Source organism: Aedes albopictus, chromosome 1, assembly GCF_035046485.1.
Source record: "Aedes albopictus strain Foshan chromosome 1, AalbF5, whole genome shotgun sequence".
Taxonomy (NCBI): Eukaryota; Metazoa; Arthropoda; class Insecta; order Diptera; family Culicidae; genus Aedes; species Aedes albopictus.
In genome coordinates, this window is record NC_085136.1 from 42,206,525 (window position 1) to 42,226,928 (window position 20,404).

The 20,404-nt window shown below is 43.1% G+C and overlaps 1 protein-coding gene across 3 annotated transcripts; it reads left to right on the plus strand.

Annotated features, from left to right (window-relative positions):
• Positions 1 to 4,786: 4,786 nt before the first annotated feature.
• Positions 4,787 to 18,780, plus strand: LOC109402626 (protein toll-like). 3 transcript variants are annotated; one of them, XM_062844408.1, is made up of 4 exons: positions 4,798 to 4,909; positions 5,058 to 5,560; positions 14,504 to 15,805; positions 15,869 to 18,780. In XM_062844408.1, the coding sequence occupies exons 3-4, from the start codon at positions 14,586 to 14,588 to the stop codon at positions 17,682 to 17,684; spliced, it is 3,036 nt and encodes a 1,011-aa protein (XP_062700392.1). In that variant the 5' UTR covers positions 4,798 to 4,909; positions 5,058 to 5,560; positions 14,504 to 14,585; the 3' UTR covers positions 17,685 to 18,780. The 3 variants fall into 3 exon arrangements, with proteins under 3 accessions (XP_029711923.1, XP_062700392.1, XP_029711922.1); XM_029856063.2 differs by lacking the exon at positions 5,058 to 5,560 and having other exon boundaries at positions 4,787 to 4,909; XM_029856062.2 differs by lacking the exon at positions 4,798 to 4,909 and having other exon boundaries at positions 4,932 to 5,560.
• Positions 18,781 to 20,404: the final 1,624 nt, after the last annotated feature.

A 20,404-nucleotide genomic window follows, 5' to 3' on the forward strand; every position in this document is an offset into this window, starting at 1 on the left:
TAATAAATACGGGACTGAGAATGTCCTCTATATGGTCTTCTACCACGTGAAGAATAGAAATTTGCACTATGTCCTCGGTTTTGATATCGGCCTTGGAAATTTCCACGAGAATTGCCTCTGAAATTTCCACGATAGTTACCTCTGTTTCCTCTATAGTGGCCTCTGTCGAAAAAACTTCTATCTCCTCTGATGTGTCCACGATGTACTTGACCTCGTTGGACAAACATCAGTTGAGAGTGGTTGGCATTAGAAGAACTTTTCTCATTTTCTACAGTTTTCTCGATGGCCGCAGACAAGGTTTTAAATTCTGCTGCCTTTAATAAGATTTTTGTTTCTGGGTTTTTCACTCCTGTGTAAAGAGCTTTTACCCCTTGTTTAATTGCCATTTTTTGGGCTGTATCAACTGGTATTTTCTCAGCAATGTATGCTCTTTCGAGCTGCTGAGTGAGTTTCTCGACGCTATCTGTAAATTTGTTAATGTCTCCTATTTGTTTCAAATCTTGAAGCTTTGCAACAAAAACATCAGGTGATGTTTTTGATGTACATTTTGCTTCTAATTCATTGATTATCTCATCGAAATTTCGTGGATTTTCACCTACTGCTGCTCTTGCTTTTCCAGATAGTTTCGATAGTACTACCTGTACGGCTGCAACGGTATTATCATTAGTCAGAATTGTCTTTCCTGCTTTAAGAGCAGAGATAAAGCTTGATAAATTATCATTTGATCCATCGTATGATGGAATCAAAGATGAGATTGTTTTGATTGTTTCAATAATATTAGCCATTTCTTCCTCCTGATATTCTTCTTCTAACTCTTCTTTTTCCCCTTCTACTCTGTCTTCTTCTTCTACTTCTTCTTCTTCTTCTTTTTCGATTGTTCCTGCTTCTTCTACTTTACTTTCTTCTACCCCTGATTCTAGTGCTGTCCGTGAAATTCCTAATTGTTCGTTCTCGTTTAGTAATGTCAATGATTGGTTGATTTTTCCACAAATTTCTGTACCCTTTTTTATAACTGCCTCATTTTGCAGATCTTTATTAGTTTTTAGAATGTTTTTAAGCCTTTTCTTCAAATCACTTAAATATTTTACCTTTTGTAGTCGCGTTTCCTCTGAAAATCGGTTGTACTTTTTCAAACTTTCCAAATATTTATTAGAAATTTCATTTATTTGGAAAAATTCGTCCATTGAAATTAATTAAAATCTTCTATGAGGTAAATTGAAGGAGGTTTCCATGTTTAATTTTACCTTATCTTGAAGTCGGAGCAGGATCAGGTGACACCCAGCTGGCACGGCCCCTATTGTCGCTAGGTCGTTGGTATCTTATTTTTGTTGCTCGAGGTTTAATGCTTGCCTTCAGTTGCATAGCCAGCATTTTAACCTCATCCACTGGTATTTTTACGCGTGCGCCCCACTGGCGCATGTTTTCGTCTGAACGGTTGACGTTTAGTGGTATATATTCAATACCATCTTTTTTCACTTTTTGTCCAGTAGATTTTTGTGTGGTTTTTACTTTTTCACTTACACTTTTTAGTTTTTGTTCACTTGTCGGTGCACCTTTTACTTGTTGTTCATTTCTTGGTCCGAATTTTCTTACGAGTTCTTCTCTTTTTCGGCTTACTTCTTCTAATATTAGGCCATGGTAAGCCTGCACATTTGAGGTACGATTTTTCTTCATTTCACTTTATTTTTCTTTGTCAATGTTTTAAACTTTGCTTAATGTTTCTGAGGATTTGCATCCTTTTTCGAAAGCTCTGCGCCTGACGTGTTTTGCGTGCCATTTGTAGGCAGTCACAGATAGTTGTATAATATTAAGAGCAAGAAGGATCCACAATTTTATGGCATGTTCTTCATGCAGGATACTGTGATCTTCTAGCTGGTTCACTATATTCACTTGTGGGTCGCCGCTGATTGATGTTGTTTTGGACTGTTGTTTTCCCATCACGAGTTACGCAATCACTTTGAAAATTTCAGCAAGCGTTCCTTAACGAATCACACAGTCACAGAATTTTCCTCGGAGAAGGTTCGGCCACTTGGCACGGTCAGCCATGTAATGCTGTGTCTTATTTTACAACACTCGGCGGTGATATCGATTAAGAACGACGTTATGCGTTGAGGTCCGAAGACCAAATTGAACTGATTTATTCGGCCTGGGAAGACCCCTTTTATAGGGCCAGCCAGACTGCCAAAAGTATATCATACAATGTGTTTACATAGAACCTTATGGAAGTTTCCTGGAGTGATTTATGCTTAGGTCAGCGGACGACGCGTCGTCGTCGTCTCGATCGAACCGTCGTATGCTCATATCGATTTGGCGAGCGATACATTGTTGTAATTAATTTGCAAACGTAAGCGTTGGGATACGAACGATAGCACGTTCGTCGCGTATGTAGAATTGGCTCGTTTTGCACTACATTAGCTTGTTTAGCTTGTTTAGCTTGTTTAGCTTGTTTAGCTTGTTTAGCTTGTTTAGCTTGTTTAGCTTGTTTAGCTTGTTTAGCTTGTTTAGCTTTTTTAGCTTGTTTAGCTTGTTTAGCTTGTTTAGCTTGTTTAGCTTGTTTAGCTTGTTTAGCTTGTTTAGCTTGTTTAGCTTGTTTAGCTTGTTTAGCTTGTTTAGCTTGTTTAGCTTGTTTAGCTTGTTTAGCTTGTTTAGCTTGTTTAGCTTGTTTAGCTTGTTTAGCTTGTTTAGCTTGTTTAGCTTGTTTAGCTTGTTTAGCTTGTTTAGCTTGTTTAGCTTGTTTAGCTTGTTTAGCTTGTTTAGCTTGTTTAGCTTGTTTAGCTTGTTTAGCTTGTTTAGCTTGTTTAGCTTGTTTAGCTTGTTTAGCTTGTTTAGCTTGTTTAGCTTGTTTAGCTTGTTTAGCTTGTTTAGCTTGCTTAGCTTGTTTAGTTTGTTTAGCTTGTTTAGCTTGTTTAGCTTGCTTAGCTTGTTTAGCTTGTTTAGCTTGTTTAGCTTGTTTAGCTTGTTTAGCTTGTTTAGCTTGTTTAGCTTGTTTAGCTTGTTTAGCTTGTTTAGCTTGTTTAGCTTGTTTAGCTTGTTTAGCTTGTTTAGCTTGTTTAGCTTGTTTAGCTTGTTTAGCTTGTTTAGCTTGTTTAGCTTGTTGAGCTTGTTTAGCTTGTTTAGCTTGTTTAGCTTGTTTAGCTTGTTTAGCTTGTTTAGCTTGTTTAGCTTGTTTAGCTTGTTTAGCTTGTTTAGCTTGTTTAGCTTGTTTAGCTTGTTTAGCTTGTTTAGCTTGTTTAGCTTGTTTAGCTTGTTTAGCTTGTTTAGCTTGTTTAGCTTGTTTAGCTTGTTTAGCTTGTTTAGCTTGTTTAGCTTGTTTAGCTTGTTTAGCTTGTTTAGCTTGTTTAGCTTGTTTAGCTTGTTTAGCTTGTTTAGCTTGTTTAGCTTGTTTAGCTTGTTTAGCTTGTTTAGCTTGTTAAGCTTGTTTAGCTTGTTTAGCTTGTTTAGCTTGTTTAGCTTGTTTAGCTTGTTTAGCTTGTTTAGCTTGTTTAGCTTGTTTAGCTTGTTTAGCTTGTTTAGCTTGTTTAGCTTGTTTAGCTTGTTTAGCTTGTTTAGCTTGTTTAGCTTGTTTAGCTTGTTTAGCTTGTTTAGCTTGTTTAGCTTGTTTAGCTTGTTTAGCTTGTTTAGCTTGTTTAGCTTGTTTAGCTTGTTTAGCTTGTTTAGCTTGTTTAGCTTGTTTAGCTTGTTTAGCTTGTTTAGCTTGTTTAGCTTGTTTAGCTTGTTTAGCTTGTTTAGCTTGTTTAGCTTGTTTAGCTTGTTTAGCTTGTTTAGCTTGTTTAGCTTGTTTAGCTTGTTTAGCTTGTTTAGCTTGTTTAGCTTGTTTAGCTTGTTTAGCTTCTTTAGCTTCTTTAGCTTCTTTAGCTTCTTTAGCTTCTTTAGCTTCTTCAGCTTCTTTAGCTTCTTTAGCTTCTTTAGCTTCTTTAGCTTCTTTAGCTTCTTTAGCTTCTTTAGCTTCTTTAGCTTCTTTAGCTTCTTTAGCTTCTTTAGCTTCTTTAGCTCTTCCTCTTATTTTTCTTCTTTTTAGCGTCTAATCCTCACTGGGACAAAGCCTGCTCTCCAAAAATTGCTTCTGTTTTTCGAATGAGTGTAATCAGTTTTGTACCTTTTAATTCCGTCCTGTTTTGTTTATCCTTGGACAGATACGCGTATTTCGACTATCACTTGTAATCTTCCTCATTGTCAGTTGTTGTTGTAGAAGCAAGTTGTCATCCGAATAGGGCACTCCATTGTTTTTGTTGGCCTTATTGTTTACAAAATTTCTGTAAGAGTGAAAGAGAAGGAGAGATTTTCATGCAGTGCCCTATATTGTTCGTATTTACCGGAATAATCAGAAGAGTAATCTATCATTGTGGATGATACTAATATGATTCTAAGCACGAGAATTAAATATTTGAATCGGCCTAAACAGTCGGAAAAAGATATTATTTTTCTTTATAAGAGTAATTTCTCAATAAAATTGGTAGAAAATAATTACTATGTATTAAATTTCGAAAGGTTTTCCATCTATTGCTAACACCAGCAACCTATGTGCAATCCATCTCTCGTCAAATACTGGAAACTACACATTCAGAATTCCAGCAACAAACCAACAAAGCATGGCACACTATTGCCCTCTTCCAGCTGCGCCCATCATTTACAAGTTCGACACAAGTCGAACTCGGTTGCACACAACTTCAGTCCAAGGGGAATGACGTCATACACAAAAACAGACATAATTTATTTATGTAACGATCGTAACGATGGAAACATGAATAGCAAAGCGTAAGAAAAACAAACATTGCAACGCTTGAGGTCACTCAACACAGAACAGTCACCTTGATTGTCTGTTTCTATCAAGTGAATCAGTCAGTCATACGATACGGGTGATATTTGTGTTTTTAGGAAACAACAGTGATAAACGGTGCCAGTTAGTAAGGTAAACAACAGTTATTCAAAGAAATCTGTTGATATCGATAATTGAACCTCAGTTTCTCGCGTGAAACTGTTACAAAAATACGCCCATTCCAACAGAATCAGAAACCCATAAACATAAAATCTCCTTTCAACTTGTATGGGATTACCAGATTTTCGGAAACCTGTAGCGCACACTGGTGGTGGGCCATCTCAGTCCCCAGCCTTCATTAGCATCAGCAGCATTCTCCTTGGTATTGACGCGATCATGGGACAACCACAGCGCTGATCGCGACTAACTGGATGCGTCGTCCGTCGCTCTTGCTAGACACACAAACAAACATCCTCCTAGTATGTAGTCGCAAGTCGGGAGGATCGCGACCGAGCTCTATCTACGCGAGAAAGCAATTCAGTCGTCGTCGGGAGTTGAACGAAAATAGCACGATCGCGATCGTAGGCGCGCGCTCGGTGACGTGAGTATCGATCAAAGTCAATCGAAGCAAGCAGCAGCAAAGGCTATAATCAAAAACAGAGGCTGCTTTGATGGAGCTCACGTTTGTTCGTGTGCGGATATAGAGTTTTAATTATTGTGCACAGAGAGTGTTGTTGGTGCTGTGATAACTATCGGAAGCGGAACGATAGCGGGGGAATACCGCCGATTATAGGAGCAACAAGTGTAAGTTTTGCGGCGACTGTTTCTGGCTTTATCAAGAAGTTATTCGAGAGCGAAAACAAAGTCGCAAAAGCGAAGTAAAGTTGAGGTTATGTGCTTGGGTAGTGAGTGTTGGGTGCGAGAGGTTGGGGGAGGCAGTGGGGGGACAGTAGTGATGCGTTTCTTGGAAAGATTAAAACAAAATTCGTGCTAGTGGTCGAAAAATCAAAACAAATTACTGTGATCTGTTGCGTGAATAGATGGTTTCTGAATGCAAAGGAAGAAACACTCATCAAAGCAAAAAAAAAATAGGCAAGGGATTCCCCATGGGGGCTAGCCCACTATGAATGGAAGTACAGCGAACGTAATTGATCCCAGCAAACAAGTGAAGATCTTATCTCCGGGATGCTCACACACAGCCGACTACGATCAATCTAGGAAAACTGTGAAAAATAACAGAAGCTATTTGTTCGTGTAGAATGGCGCCACAGTTCGAGCAAGAACCTGCAGAACACCTCATCAAATGATCTGATTCAAAGGCGTTCTCTATGGACCGCTGGAAGTCGTAGAATTCCTACAAGGAGACACATTCAACCGATTAAAGATGTACACCCTCGCGCCGATGCAGGCAGCTGTTTCGATTCCCGTCGCAGATTGTGCAAATCTGGAAGAACAATGTGGTTCATTAAATCACGCCTGCTCGACTCCCCAGTTGCTGGGGCGTCTTCACAACACGACTTAATCTATTCTTTTTCTGCTATGAATTTGCATTCGTAATGTCCCAGATGTGAGCCGAGAGTCGGATATTTTTATAATATAACGACAGATTTATGCGACGACACTACTGGTAGCTCTCAACTCCGACCTTTGTCGAATGAGAATATTCTCAGAAGATGGTTCAAGTTTGAAGATTAAGCTCTGGTTTGATGGTTTTCAGTATAAACTTGATCTCTGGCTGTTGGGAGGTAGGCTTGTATGGAAAGGATTGCGGGGTGGACCGGTTTTCGCACATCTATTTGTAATATTTGGGCGTGTTTAGCGGTAAAGCAAGAACTTTTTGATATTTTTGTGGTGATTCGGTTTTGTTAAATAATTTCCTGAGCTGCTGCAAAACATCAATGACCTGGAAACAACTTTCATTACCGAGGGCGATATGACGAGACGTGATCCGTAGATTGAAGGTTATGGGCTGGTCCTGTACTTCTGAACAACAATCGAGTAAAGTTTACACTCCACTCGCTGAATCAACTCTTTCATGAACTGATAATTGGTATGGACATATTTCAGGCGTCCATGATCTCGTGCATCTTTTACAATCTGTAACGTTGATTGGTTGTCCTGTGAATCCGTTATGGGTTCATCAGGGTTCAGAATCAGAAGACAACGTTGCATCAAAAAAGTATGGCACGCCGCTGTCACCAATGTCGTGAGTTCTCGATAGACGACGACGAAACAGTGTTCTGATTCCTTGTAGTCCAACGTGAATCCGAAGACTTTGAACACACAGTGCGTCACGGATTCGCGATCGACAAGGTCGTTCGCCCAGCCCTCGTCCGAACGAACCTCCAAAATCTTTGTCTTCTTATCCTCCTATGGACTGACATAGTCCAGCCCCATTGTGCCGTCCACATATCGAAGTACCACCCCAGTGTTCCTTGTTCGGACAGGCCTGGAACTGATTGTAGAACTTCACGGATGCTGAAAAGTGCGGTCGGACAGTAAGCGATGCTTACGTCAAACTGTTCTACGAGTTCTCGGTAAGGCTTGTCAGTTCTTCGCTCCTCAATTCCCTCTTCCAACCAAACACGATTCACCATCGGAGTAGTTATGGCTCTTTACTCCACCGTTTCAAACCGTCTCAGTAGGCTTTCGAGATACTACCTCTAGATAACCTCCGTGACTTCAACGTTCCGTGGTCATTCCGAGAAACTGCTTGACCTCTCCTCGAACTTTCCGCTGAATTTCTATTTGATTGCCTTCACCATGTCTAGGAATACTCCCATGATGAAAACGTCATCCACGTACACTACAACGATGATTGTGATCGTTCGCACTTCGTTGGAATCCCAGCTTCTTGACGAATTCGTGGTACCTATTGAACATGTAAAGTATCCCGTGACTTACCTTAGCCTTAGAAAACATTAATTGTTTATGGCCGTTCAATAAATCATTTCACTGTTCAACTGAACCGACTGTTTATCATTACCAAGACAAAAGGTTATTGGCCCAGTCCTTAGCCAAAAAGAAGCAGAAGAGCAGAAGAGTCAAGATGAATTCGAATGCAAGACGTTCCGGAATTCAAGATGGCGGCAAAATGGAAGTCGAACTGAAGCAGGAAGCGGTCGTGTAACGACGTGATCCATTGCTATGCTGGTCATTGAAAAGTTTCGCGATGCGGATGATACTGATCCGCGAAGGCAGCTCAAGTGCCGTGGAACCTGCTGAAGTAGAAATCGTTGCAGCTGATGTCAAGATGCAAGCGTTGACGACAATTTGCCTCAGCTGGGAAAGCTATAACTAAATCCTGGTTCAAGTTGCGGATGATGCAGCTGAAGCTTGGAAGAAGCTGGCCAAAGTTTTCCAAGACACTGGGTTGACCCGGAAGGTAGGACTCCTCCGCAAGGACTCCTCCTCAATTTGATCCGACTCGCGAACTGTTCAAACGTTGAAGATTATGTGAGCCACAAGCTATTGACGATTAGATTCAAGGTGGATGACTCCTGGTTGATGGCGTGATTGCTGATGGGATTATCGAAATATTATGAGCCCAAGATCATGGGCTGGGAGGCTTCTGGGGCGAAACTAACTTCAGATGCGGTCAAAGCGAAGAACCTACAAGATGTCAAGATGGTAAGAGGTCCGAAGACATGTAGCGATGACGGAGCTCTCTACACTTGCGGGACGGAGCGAAGCTCGTAGCCGGATAAGTCGAAAAGGTCAGAGAAGAAGTCGTAGGTATAGGAAGCGTGTTTCAACTGGCCATTTCGCTGCCAAATGCTTGGAGCGCGTCAAGTCGAAACCGAAAGAGCTGTGCAGCATCTTTGCGATGAGAGACGATATAAACGATGCTTGGTATTTTGACTCGGGAGCAACGTGCCACATGACGCGATCAAATGAAGAATTCATCGACGAGAATACCTTGGAGCACAATGAAGGAACAGCCAACAACGGTAGCATGAAAGCCGTGGCGAGAAGTTCCGTTGACCTGCCTAGTGAAGATGGTTTGATCAATGTCCACAACGTGTTGCAGATCCCAGACTTAGCAACAAACCTGTTATCGGTGAATACCATGTGCAAACGAGGCCACACCGTTGTATTCTCGGTAGTGCGTAGTTCACCGTACGGCAAATCCTCCAGAAATGCCATGAATACCAGGTCCCAACGCATCACTTGTTCATCACCTTCAGATCGGCATACGACAGTATTGGCCGCGCAGAGCTATGAAGAATCATGGACGAAAACGGTTTGCCTGGGAAGCTGACTAGACTGATTAAAGCAACGATGGACGGTGTGCAAAACTGCATAAAGGTTTCGGAGGAACTATCCAGTTCATTCGAATCTCGCCGGGTGATGGACTCTCATGCCTACTCTTCAACATCGCTCTGGAAGCTGTGATGCGACGAGCCGAGCTCAACAGCCGATGAATGATTTTCACAAAATCCGGTCAATTTGTGTGCTTTGCGGATGACATGGACATTATTGCCAGAACATTTGGAGCGGTGACACCCTTGTGTACACCCGCCTGAAACGCGAAGCAGCGAAGGTCGGACTGGTAGTGAATGCCTCAAAAACAAAGTACATGCTGGTAGGCGGAACCAAACACGACCGGATCCGTCTGGATAGTAAGGTTATGATAGACGGGGATACTTCCGAGGTGGTGGAGGTATTCGTCTACCTCGGATCCTTACTGACAGCTGACAACAACGTGAGCCGTGAAATTCGGAGGCGCATCATCAGCGGAAGTCGGGCCTACTACGAGCTCCAGAAAAAACTGCGGTCGAAAAAGATTCACACACGCACCAAATGCACCATGTACAAAACGCTAATAAGATCCAGGGCCGGATCTAAGGGGGGGGCAGGGCCCCGGGCCCCCACATTTTAGGGGCCCCCACAAAAACCATTTTTGGTTCAAGTACTGCTCAAAAATATATAAAACTGTATTGCTCATCGCATTTGCACCTCCGAGGGGCCTCTACAACCGCTCGGGCCCCGGGCCCCCACAATCATCAATCCGGGCCTGATAATCCGGCTGGTCCTCTTCGGACACGAGACATGGACCATGCTCGAGGAGGACCTGCAAGCACTCGGAGTTTTCGAGCGACGTGTGCTAAGGACGATCTTCAGCGGTGTGCAGGAGAACGGTGTGTGGCGGAGAAGTATGAACCACGTGCTCGCTGCACTTTGCGGCGAACCAAGCATCCAGAAGGTGGCCAAAGCCGGAAGGATACGGTGGGCAGGGCATGATGCAATAATGCCGGACAACAACCCTGCAAAGCTGGTGTTTGCAACTGATCCGGTTGGCACAAGAAGGCGAGGAGCGCAGAGAGCACGAGGGGCGGACCAGGTGGAGCGTGACCTGGCGAGCATTGGGCGCGACCGAGGATGGAGAGCGGCAGCCACAAACCGAGTATTGTGGCGTACTATTGTTGATTGTGTCTTGTCTTAATGATGTTGAACAAATAAATGTATGTATGTAGTCCAGTGAGATGCTCCATAGGTAAATCAGCCATAAGCTGATCGATGACCTTTGGCTTCCTTCGGAAACACGAAATGCACCTACGGATGACCTTTCTCGCCAAGCTGTTCGCATTAGTTGGCCGGAATTTTTCGCCTAGCTAACGCGATCGCTAGCGGATAACGATGATCCAAGATTAAGGGATGCTTTCTAGCTTCGGACACTGGAGCATTGAAAAGACGGCTAACGACGCATATGATACCTGCCAATACAGGATACAACGATCTGATCCTGGACAATGATTTCATCTCTCCTTGTTTTCCAAGATCTGCCATTTCTTCCGGAAAGCTGTCATGTTGAACTTGACGCACTAGGATGATCAGTGCTTCTTCTAATTCTTCCAGTGAAACAGGTTCAGTTCTCTTCGAATTTCGATTCGCAGTATTGTGCTTGAAGCGGAGCAGAAGGGCTACAATGCGCTGTAGCTCCCGGTACGACCATCGTACTTTTCTTCTTCCATTGCTCCAGATTCTCGTGACTTCTGTGTAATTAACCGTACAGTGACGGACCTGTCTGAAGCAATGTACCAAAGATAGAGACACGCTCCGTACGCTACTGTTGACGCATTGCTGAATCCGTGCAGTTGAACGCAAACGCAATCGTTGCTTAGTCCAACCCATCGGGGCATTGTAAGCGTTTCGAGTGCCATCAAGTTCTGCCTATATTCTCTCCACATTACCTGTATTGACTCGTCCAGTGGATCATCCGAGCCGTATTTCAGACGCCACAGCTACTGAATGAAGATTTTCGCCTGCACAATAACCGGACCGACTAGTCGGATCCCAACGGATCGTACAGGCACGCTGCGTCGGAATGTATGCTTCGCTTGGTAATTGTTGAGGGTTTGGACTTCCATTGTGGAAAGGAAAAGTGGAACTCGTCGAAGCTGACATTCCACCGTAGTCGCAGTGTTTTCACTATAGCATTGGACGAATCATGCTCATGCATGGAGTGATCATATCGTAGATGCTTCGGAGTGCTACGGATACCTCCTTAGGGCATCGCCATCGCGTACACCAGCACCAGGTAGCTGTATGAAGGCCTACACGCCACCATCGCGATCAATACCCAGGACGCAGCGGAGGATAGGAGTGCTGCAGGGGGGCCCCCACTAGACAAGATCAGGTTAGCTGTAAGAAAGTGGGAGATAGAGGGAGAACAGTAGTGCCAGGATCCTGGAAATATATAAGGTAAAACTCGAATGAAGTGTAGTTGTTCGTGAAGCGCTGTAGTGGTTCCCTATGTCTAGTGCGAGAGCTCCCTGCCCGCGAGTTCCGTAACGTGAGCGTGTCGATCCTGAGACTATTGAGTCGGGGAGTCTCAAGACTGCTCCCGGCCGACTTACCCGATAATTACAGCCTCATCGGAAACTTGTTTCATGTGTCCTATCTGCTCATGAATTAACTCCGTGTACACCACCTTCAGTTCCTGGTCGCTGTCCAGCCGCTTTCGAGGCTCAGAAACCACTTGATAGCGATGTTTTTGGACTCGCCCAGTTTTTCATGACGTGCTCATTTCTTGAGACGGCTACGACAAAATTCCCTTCTTCTATTCGCTCCAGCTGGCGATGAGTTCTTGCAGATCAACCATCGTACTGACGAAGGCCGACGTACTCGAAATGTTGACATGAACTTCAGGAACTCTCTCGACGCAATCCATCCCAAAAAGGTTTCTTGTAGAGTCGGTCCGCTGTCCAAGAGCTTTCTTCGGCAAGAAGATTGATGAAAAAGAGCTTTCACGGCAAGAAAATCGATGTAGAATTCAACACCGATGATCATATCGATGGCGCCAGGTTCTGCGAAGGTAGGATCTGCTAACACAATGTTGCTCGGTATCACCAATACACTCATTTGAACAGAGCCTTAGACAAGGCTGATCGGCAAAGTTCGAGTGATATTGGGGGTAGATCATAATTGCATATCTTCGTCAAATGCGGAGAGCGTTGCTTGTCGAGGTTGAACCCTTGGAGCAACCTTCCGCGTAGTGGCCTGCGGATAAGCAGTTGCGACACAGACGTTTCTTGTTGGCCTCTTCTATCCGCTGATTGACGCACAATACAGGCATTTCAGTGTAGACTGGGATGACGTGTGTGTTGTTGTGGCTCGCGCACGCTTCTGATCGGATTCGCTGGGCTTGCAAGGCGCGATAGACTGCACAACGAGACAGTGATCGCGAAGAAACTCTAATAGCTCATCAAACTCCGGGACGTCTTTGGAATTATGATGCGATTCTCAAAGACGAAGGGTAGCTGAAACCAGGCGAAAGCACAGCTTGTACGCAAGGGTCGTTTACCAATTCGCCGTGTTTTCTCCGATTTTGTTTAGTATTTGAAGGTTCCTGTCGAACTCGTTAATCAAATGATTCAACGCATCGCAGTTTTCTTGTCAGAACGGCTCCATCGAAAAATAGCACCTAGGTGCGCTTTTACGGTGAGCTTTTTGTTTTTGAGTTCTCCCTCGTAATTCTCCACAGAGAGCACCAACGAACAGATTTGATGTAGGGCATCGCCGTGGACAGGGGATCGAAAATAAGTAAATTCGTCGATTGGAGCCAGCTGGCGGTTGTTGTGGATTAGGCTGCGAAACGTGTCCCGGAAGGTTATTCACTCCTTGATCTTGCCGCTGAATAATAGCAGCTTTAAGTCTGGCAGCTTGACTCTTGGCACCCCAGGATCCGTAGGAGCTTGGAGAACAGCAGTCGACTGGGAAGAACTCGACTTCGGCGGTCTCAACGAAATTAGAACCTCTTTGACTTCGCAGTACTTCTCTTCCACCACACGGATTGCTTCATTGTACTGGGGTTTATGTGTAGCGGTTGCCTTTTCCAAGCGTTTCTTGCATTCATCTGCGGTTTCCTTGACGTCTTCAGCATCAACATCTTCTTTGCGGTCTGCTGGATACACTGTAGAACTTCTCCATCACATTTCCAACGATTCCAACCGCACCTCAATTTGGTTCTCCTGAGTTGATCGCTGAATCTCGTTGACGAACTGCACAATTGTTTTCAGGGAATTCTTTAGCTGCCGTTCTTGACGACTCACTTCTTCCGACCTGCTGAACACCACTTTACAAGCTAATCAAATCGATTTTAAAGCCCTGCTTGCACTTCTCACGAAATGTTCAGAGTTCAACGTTCAAGTTCTATACTGTCACATAGTTCAATCCATTGCTTTGCCTACTGCCTATCTGTGATCGTGTACGATCGATTTTACCAAATGAGAGGAGTACTCCTCTCTACTGTTATACGCCGTATTAGCGCAACTTGGGTTTAAATAGACGGTTGTTCGCAAACAGGTTCCTTCTGGGATTCATCCAGGAGTTCTTTTCACAATACTTCCAATAACTGCTACGCAAAGTCCTTCCAAAATTTCGGGCCTTCTCTAGAAATTCCTTACCGGACTTCTGCAGAGGTTCCGAGAATCCTCCAGAAATTCTTTCCGAGCTCCTCCTGGAATTCTTCCGAGACACGTCCACGAATTCGTTCCGAGATTTCCCCAGTAGTTCTTTCCCAGATTACCGATTCCTCTTGAAGTTTCTTCTGGGACTCCTCCAGTTCTTTTTGGAATGTGTTTATACTTCTTTTTACTTCCAATAATAAAACCTGGAGAAATATAATCCCCGTAGAAACAATTGGCGGAAATCCAGAAGAAACTACGGGGGTCATAACAGATTAGCTGGAAGAATTCCTTGAGAAATTATTGAAGATTTGTCGATTCCATGCGCTCATCTCTCGCTAAGAAGAGTTCCTTTAATGGGTCTTTCGATATATGACCAATACCTTCGTACTTCAAATTTAAGAAACTCAAACTCTGGGATGGTGCCTGTGGTGCCCAAGTACGACACTGGTGAAATATTTAGTAATTAGTAGGTACGGAGAGTACGGGCCTGGAGACGGCTGTCATACTCCGTATGTAAGGAAGTGAAGAAGGACAATAAAAGTTACGTTGTTGAAATACTGAAAAACGGACTGTAATATAATATTCTGATTTGGGGAATGCCACTAGAACAACACTAGGGAATACCACAACGCCCATAAAACCACAGTGTGAGGCAGCGAATGAGTACAAAGCACCTTTTTGGCTACCTAGACAACAGGTGCACGGAGCACATTTGCACTCGACTGTGCTTGTCGGTGGCATGAAGCAAACTGATATCATATTTTATCATTCAAATCTATTCAGCTATCGTATGTTGTTAAAATATTACTAATTTCTATCATTTTTACCATTTCAGTTCAACTTCATCAAATACAAAATGGAGTGAATGACCAAGGATATTCTGATACAGCTCACAGTCCAGTTATACCAGCCCAGCTATGAACATCGTACATCGAATCACAGTCTTAGTCATTATCTCAGCAATAGTTCTGATAGCCCAGTCACAAGATACCACACACCCCAACAAAATCCGTCGGCAACGATTCACCTGTCCAGAGAAATCAGCAGCTTCCAACTGCAACTGTGTAGATGATTCATCGGAAACGACATTCTCCTGCCCGAACTCAAACCCAACACTGGAAGTGACCGTGCTGGACCACTCACGGGTCTATTTCAAATGCTATGACGATGCGGTGCACGATTTTCGTAAATTGCCGAATATAACGATAGGTAATGTTAGTTTGCTATCGGTGACGGATTGCATGTTGGATGAAGGCCGACCAATCTTGGAGACGTTTGGATTCCTGGGGGTGACGAACGTTAGGAATCTAGGGTACTATAATTACAAAAAAGCCGTCCAGTACAACGCAGGGTATTTTGAAGGACTTGAGCAGTTGGAAAATCTGACGCTCTCTAGAGGAGTAGAGAGCCTTGAAAAGGATACGTTTTCGAGGTTTCACAATCTGAAAAGGCTAACCATCGACCACAACAGTTTGGACTTGCTGCCAGGTACATTTGAAACCTTGGAGAACTTGACCTATCTCGGTCTAGACTACAATCAAATTAATGAACTCAAGCCGGGTTTGTTCAACGGCCTGAGGAACCTGGAAGCTCTTTCACTATCTTTCAACAAGATCAAGAACCTTTCGGCAGGTTCGTTCAATGGCTTGAATTCCATTCGAATGCTGAACCTACGAGTCAACTACATAGAATCATTCGATGTTGAAACATTCGCTGAACTGACGGAACTCTCCCGGTTGGAAATAACGCTTAATCAGTTCGCCAGTTTACCGAGTGGGTTATTTTCTCGGAATGCAAAGCTGAAGACCTTGATCCTAACAAACAATAGAAAATTAGCAACACTTCCCGAGGAGTTGCTAGCAAATCTACAGAAGTTAACCATCATTAATTTGAGTCATAATGGAATAAGGCAGCTTCCGCAATCGTTATTCCGTGGATCATCGGGAGTCACCGAGTTGAATCTAGGCAACAACCGACTGGAGAGCTTACCAGAGGAACTGCTGAGCGATCAACAACAACTGCAGGTTCTGAAACTCGATCACAACCAGTTGGAATCGATTCCCGAGTATTTCTTGGAAAGAAACGTTGAGTTGCAAACACTCCATCTGTCACACAACCAGCTGAAAAGCTTATCAGAGTAAGTTTTATTGTTCAATGAATAAAAATCGAAAAAAGTGCATGACAATTTCTTTCATTTTAGGAAAGTGTTCAGCAAACTGACAAACTTGAAAGAACTTCACCTAGAGAACAACCGACTGCTGACCATTCCACAGTTCGTTTTTAGTGGTACGCCTAAACTGGAAGAGCTCTACATGCAGAACAATCTACTCGCCTGGCACAAGAACAGTTTTAAACACGAAGAACTAAGCTTTGCTGAAAACGACAACACACCATTCCAGGTCCTAACAAAGCTACGAATCCTGAATCTGAAGAACAATAGCATTTTGACGATCTTTCAAGATTGGTACATCAATAATCTTGAACTACAAACCCTGGACCTCAGCTTTAACAAAATATCAGCACTTAGCGACACGCAGCTGCAGTTTCAATCGAACATTACAATGAATCTTTCTAATAATGAAATATCCCAGATTGTTTTTTTGTATGATTTGGAAATGCAACCGAGTCAGATCATCAATGTCGACCTCAACAATAACCCTCTGAACTGTAACTGCAACACACTGAAATTTGTTCAGTTAGTTCAGTCTAAGTCGAAGAACGGACTTCAGTTCACCATCGATCAACTCCACTGTGTGGAACCTTCAAACCTTCAAGATATCTCCATTGATCACCTACAAACCAAAGACCTGTTGTGCGATTTTGAATCTGCAGAAGACTGCCCAAAAAAATGTCAATGTGCTATGCGAACCCTGGATTACACAGTTATTGTTAACTGCTCCGGGCGCGGACTGACCGAAGTCCCAGAATTACCAACGCCCTCAAAGCTTCATGAAAGTTTCAACAGCCTTGAGCTCCACATTGAAAACAATCTGCTAATCGAACTCCCAAATCTAACTAGGAATCGCGAAATATCCCAAATATATGCCAGTAACAACTCCATTCGAGAGCTTCTCCCACAGAACATACCACCCAGTCTTCGATTCATGGATCTCAGTCATAACAAACTACAAATGATCGACGATCAAACGCTGATAACGCTGAACTTGTCCACCCACCTCGAAACTCTTCAACTTTCTCAAAATCAATGGCTCTGCGATTGTCCGGCGTCCAATTTCCTCATCTTTGTCCAGCAAAACTCCCGCCTGATCTCCGACATGTCCGCAGTACTGTGCCACCCATCCGGTAGATCCCTCGACTCGATCACCGTGAACGACCTGTGCTACAAAGACTACACCACGCGAATCGTAATCAGCTTCATGGTAGCCGCTTTCGGACTACTAGTCGGACTGATATCCGTCCTGTTCTTCCGCTACCAGACGGAAGTCAAAGTGTGGCTATTCACGCATAATCTCTTCCTATCGCTCATAACCGAAGAGGAACTGGACAAGGACAAGCTGTACGACGCGTTCATCTCCTACTCACATCTAGACGAGGAGTTCATCGTCGACGAACTGATCCCCAAGCTGGAGAACGAGCCGATGAACTTCAAAACCTGTTGGCACGTGCGGGACTTCATGCCCGGCGAGATGATCATGACGCAGATCATCAAATCGATCGAGGCGTCCCGCCGGACGGTGATCGTGCTGTCGAAGAACTTCCTGGAATCGAGCTGGGCCAAGCAGGAGTTCCGCCAGGCGCACGTCCAGTCGATGGAGGAAAACCGAGTGCGGGTGATCGTAGTCATCTACGATGACATCGGAGACATCGACAATTTGGACGGGGATCTGAAGGCCTACCTCAAGACGAAAACTTACGTCAAGTGGGGCGATCCGTGGTTTTGGCAGAAGCTACGCTATGCAATGCCCCACTCTCTCAAGGTGAAAGGCATTAAGTCCGCCGTGTCGGAAATTAAGTTGGAACAGGTGAAGACCATGGACGCACCGACGGCTGTATAGCACTTGCCTGGTTCTGCTCGGTAAATCTGCTCTGTACGGTGCTGTGTGCGGGGGTCAAGTTCTCCGCATAATACAACAGGATTAGTGCAACACTTATGTTGGCAATAGCTGCTCCCCAGCTGGCTGATGTCAGTATTGTCCTAGTTATGTGTGTGAACTGTATGAAGCAGATTTAAAGTGTAAGGACAATTCGAAAATACTCAATGGAATCCTACAAAAAAGCTGTCGTCATAGTAAATCGCTGGCAGCATGTGTTATGCTGAACAAAACAAGCGAAAGCAATCTCAGTGTGGTCGAAATGCCAAGAAATGAATCAACGGATGTTGGAAAAGATCAACTCAAATTTCCGCTACACGATTGATACGTAAGTGTCCTTAACAATGGTGCCCTTTAACTCTCAGAGTATGAATGTGCATAGCATATACTATTGAAATCCTTGTGAAATGCATTGAAGCACCAATAAAAGTAGTAGCTAACTAACTACTTTAATCAAGTGAAGACGATTCTATAGAACTATAGACTTTCGTGGAATTATTCGTAAATCTTTACCTACATCACTGTAAAAACTTTGCACTTTTTGTAAAAACTCACTGCAACACACGATTATCGGACACGAAAATTTTTCGTTTTAATACAAGATCAAATGTAAGCAATCACATTTTCTGTAGCAATTAGTGCCTTATCGAAATGCGCCATAATATATTAAGCCATTAAGTACAAAACTCTAAGCAATCTGTAGAAGCGTATATCATTGTAGTTTCTTTATTTTATTACGTATTTTGTGAATGTTATTCGCTAGAAAAACAAAACTAACTATGGAAGAGTAATCTATGGAATACTTGATCGAGACAAACATCCATTTCTAACAGTGGATGAAACAACTTTTTGAAAAGTTTTGTAATCTCGCTTAAAATACATAATTATTATTGTTTAGGATGAAAATTTTCAGCCGAAGGCTGGTGGTTCTTCTATCATACCCATTTTAACTGACCGTATTGGTTTTATTCAGTGAATAATGTTAAGTTTCAAATAAAAAAGAAGATGTAATCTCTTAACTGATTGTATTGTTAAAATCCTCCTACAGATGTTAAATAAACTGATGATGAAAATTTGGTTGAAATTATTTGAAAAAAAAAAAAGAAAACATATTCATATCCAACGTATATAAAAGTGGATACTGGGGATTAACAGTGGAAACTGTTTTAGAAAAACACTTCGAGTTCAGTTCCGCAGCATGTGCATTTATTAACGCTTGAAACCTGACTGACTATCGCTTCGCTCAGCGGAAGTTGGAATCACCTACACCTCATCTGCAAGAAATTTAGATTCACTTTATAATAAACAAGACAGTTTGACACATGGTTGGGCGTTTCTTTTTGCTATAAACGGTATCGGTATAAACTAATTGCTATAATCGGCCAACCTGACGCTAGTCGTCCTCGGCCTAGAACCGTTCAAATATCTCATCCTCATCGAATCCTAAGAACTCTTCATTTTCGGAATCAACCTCTGATACACTGGGATCAATCTCTTCAGATAAATCTAGGTACTTATTAACGACTGAAGGCTTCCATTTGCTCATCGTGTTGGGTCCCAAGATTCCCTGAAATGACCTTTGTGAGATCTGCATACCTGGAATATCTGTAACTACATAGCGGTCATTGTCGAGACATTCTTTCACCATGTACGGTCCCCTGTTCTTCGGCTGCAACTTAAAGTTGACACCAGGAACTGGATTGTTTTTCAGCATGATGAAGTCCCCTTGTTTAAACGTGGTATTTGTACGCACTTTTGCATCGAAATATTTCTTGTTTGTGTCCTGCACTTTAACAGACTTTTTAGATGCTGCTTCTCTTATTTGTTCCAATCCCCTGTCGTTATTCGATTCCACATGCAACTCACCCAGAATGCTTGTCTCTTGGCCCCTACGCTGATTCACTCCGAACAAAACCATACTTGGTGTATTGTCAACTGATCGACAGAAAGTGTTATTTAAATAAAATTCAACTTCGTTCAAATAGTTATCCCAATTTTGTTCGTCCCCCTCTTGTCGAATTTTAGACAACACTGGTGCAATGACCCGATTGAACCGTTCAATAGCTCCGTTTGCCTGTGGATCGGCGGTACCAGTCAAAACGTGCTTAACGCTACGCGAATCAACGAAATATCGAAACTCATCACTTGTGAAGCATGTTCCCCTGTCGGACACAATCCTACGTGGCACAGAATACTGAACGAAATAGTTTTCCAGACATTTTATTACCTCCTTGGACCCAGTACTTTTTGTAGCATATAGTTTGATGAACCTCGTAAATGCATCTACTACGGCAAAAATATGCTTGTTTCTTCTAGGTGTTACCTGTAGAGGGCCCATGTGATCGACGTGTATTGTGTCAAATGGTTCTACTCCTTTGTCGATGTTTTTTAAGTAATTCTCGTGTTTAGTCTGCTTTTTAGTAAAAATTATGCACTTGATGCAATTTTCCACATGTTTCTTAGCCTTTTCGCTCATTTTTGGAAACCAGTATTGACGTCTGAGGTATTCCAACATTTTGGTGTTACCAAAGTGACCCATTTTCTCGTGTGCTTCAAACAGGAGGCTGGATTCCATTTCATCCGGTACATAGAAAAGTAATTTTGGTCCGTCTTTTCTATACACCAGGCCATCCCTCAGCTCAAACAATTTATGTTCTTGCTTCTCCAGATCAGTACGAATCTTC

Excerpts from the sequence above, each read along its gene's own strand:
- LOC109402626 (XM_029856063.2), top strand. The coding sequence starts at position 14,586 with ATGAACATCGTACATCGAATCACAGTCTTAGTCATTATCTCAGCAATA. Across the intron at positions 15,806-15,868 it reads CAGCTGAAAAGCTTATCAGA|GAAAGTGTTCAGCAAACTGA; the intron begins GTAAGTTTTATT and ends CTTTCATTTTAG.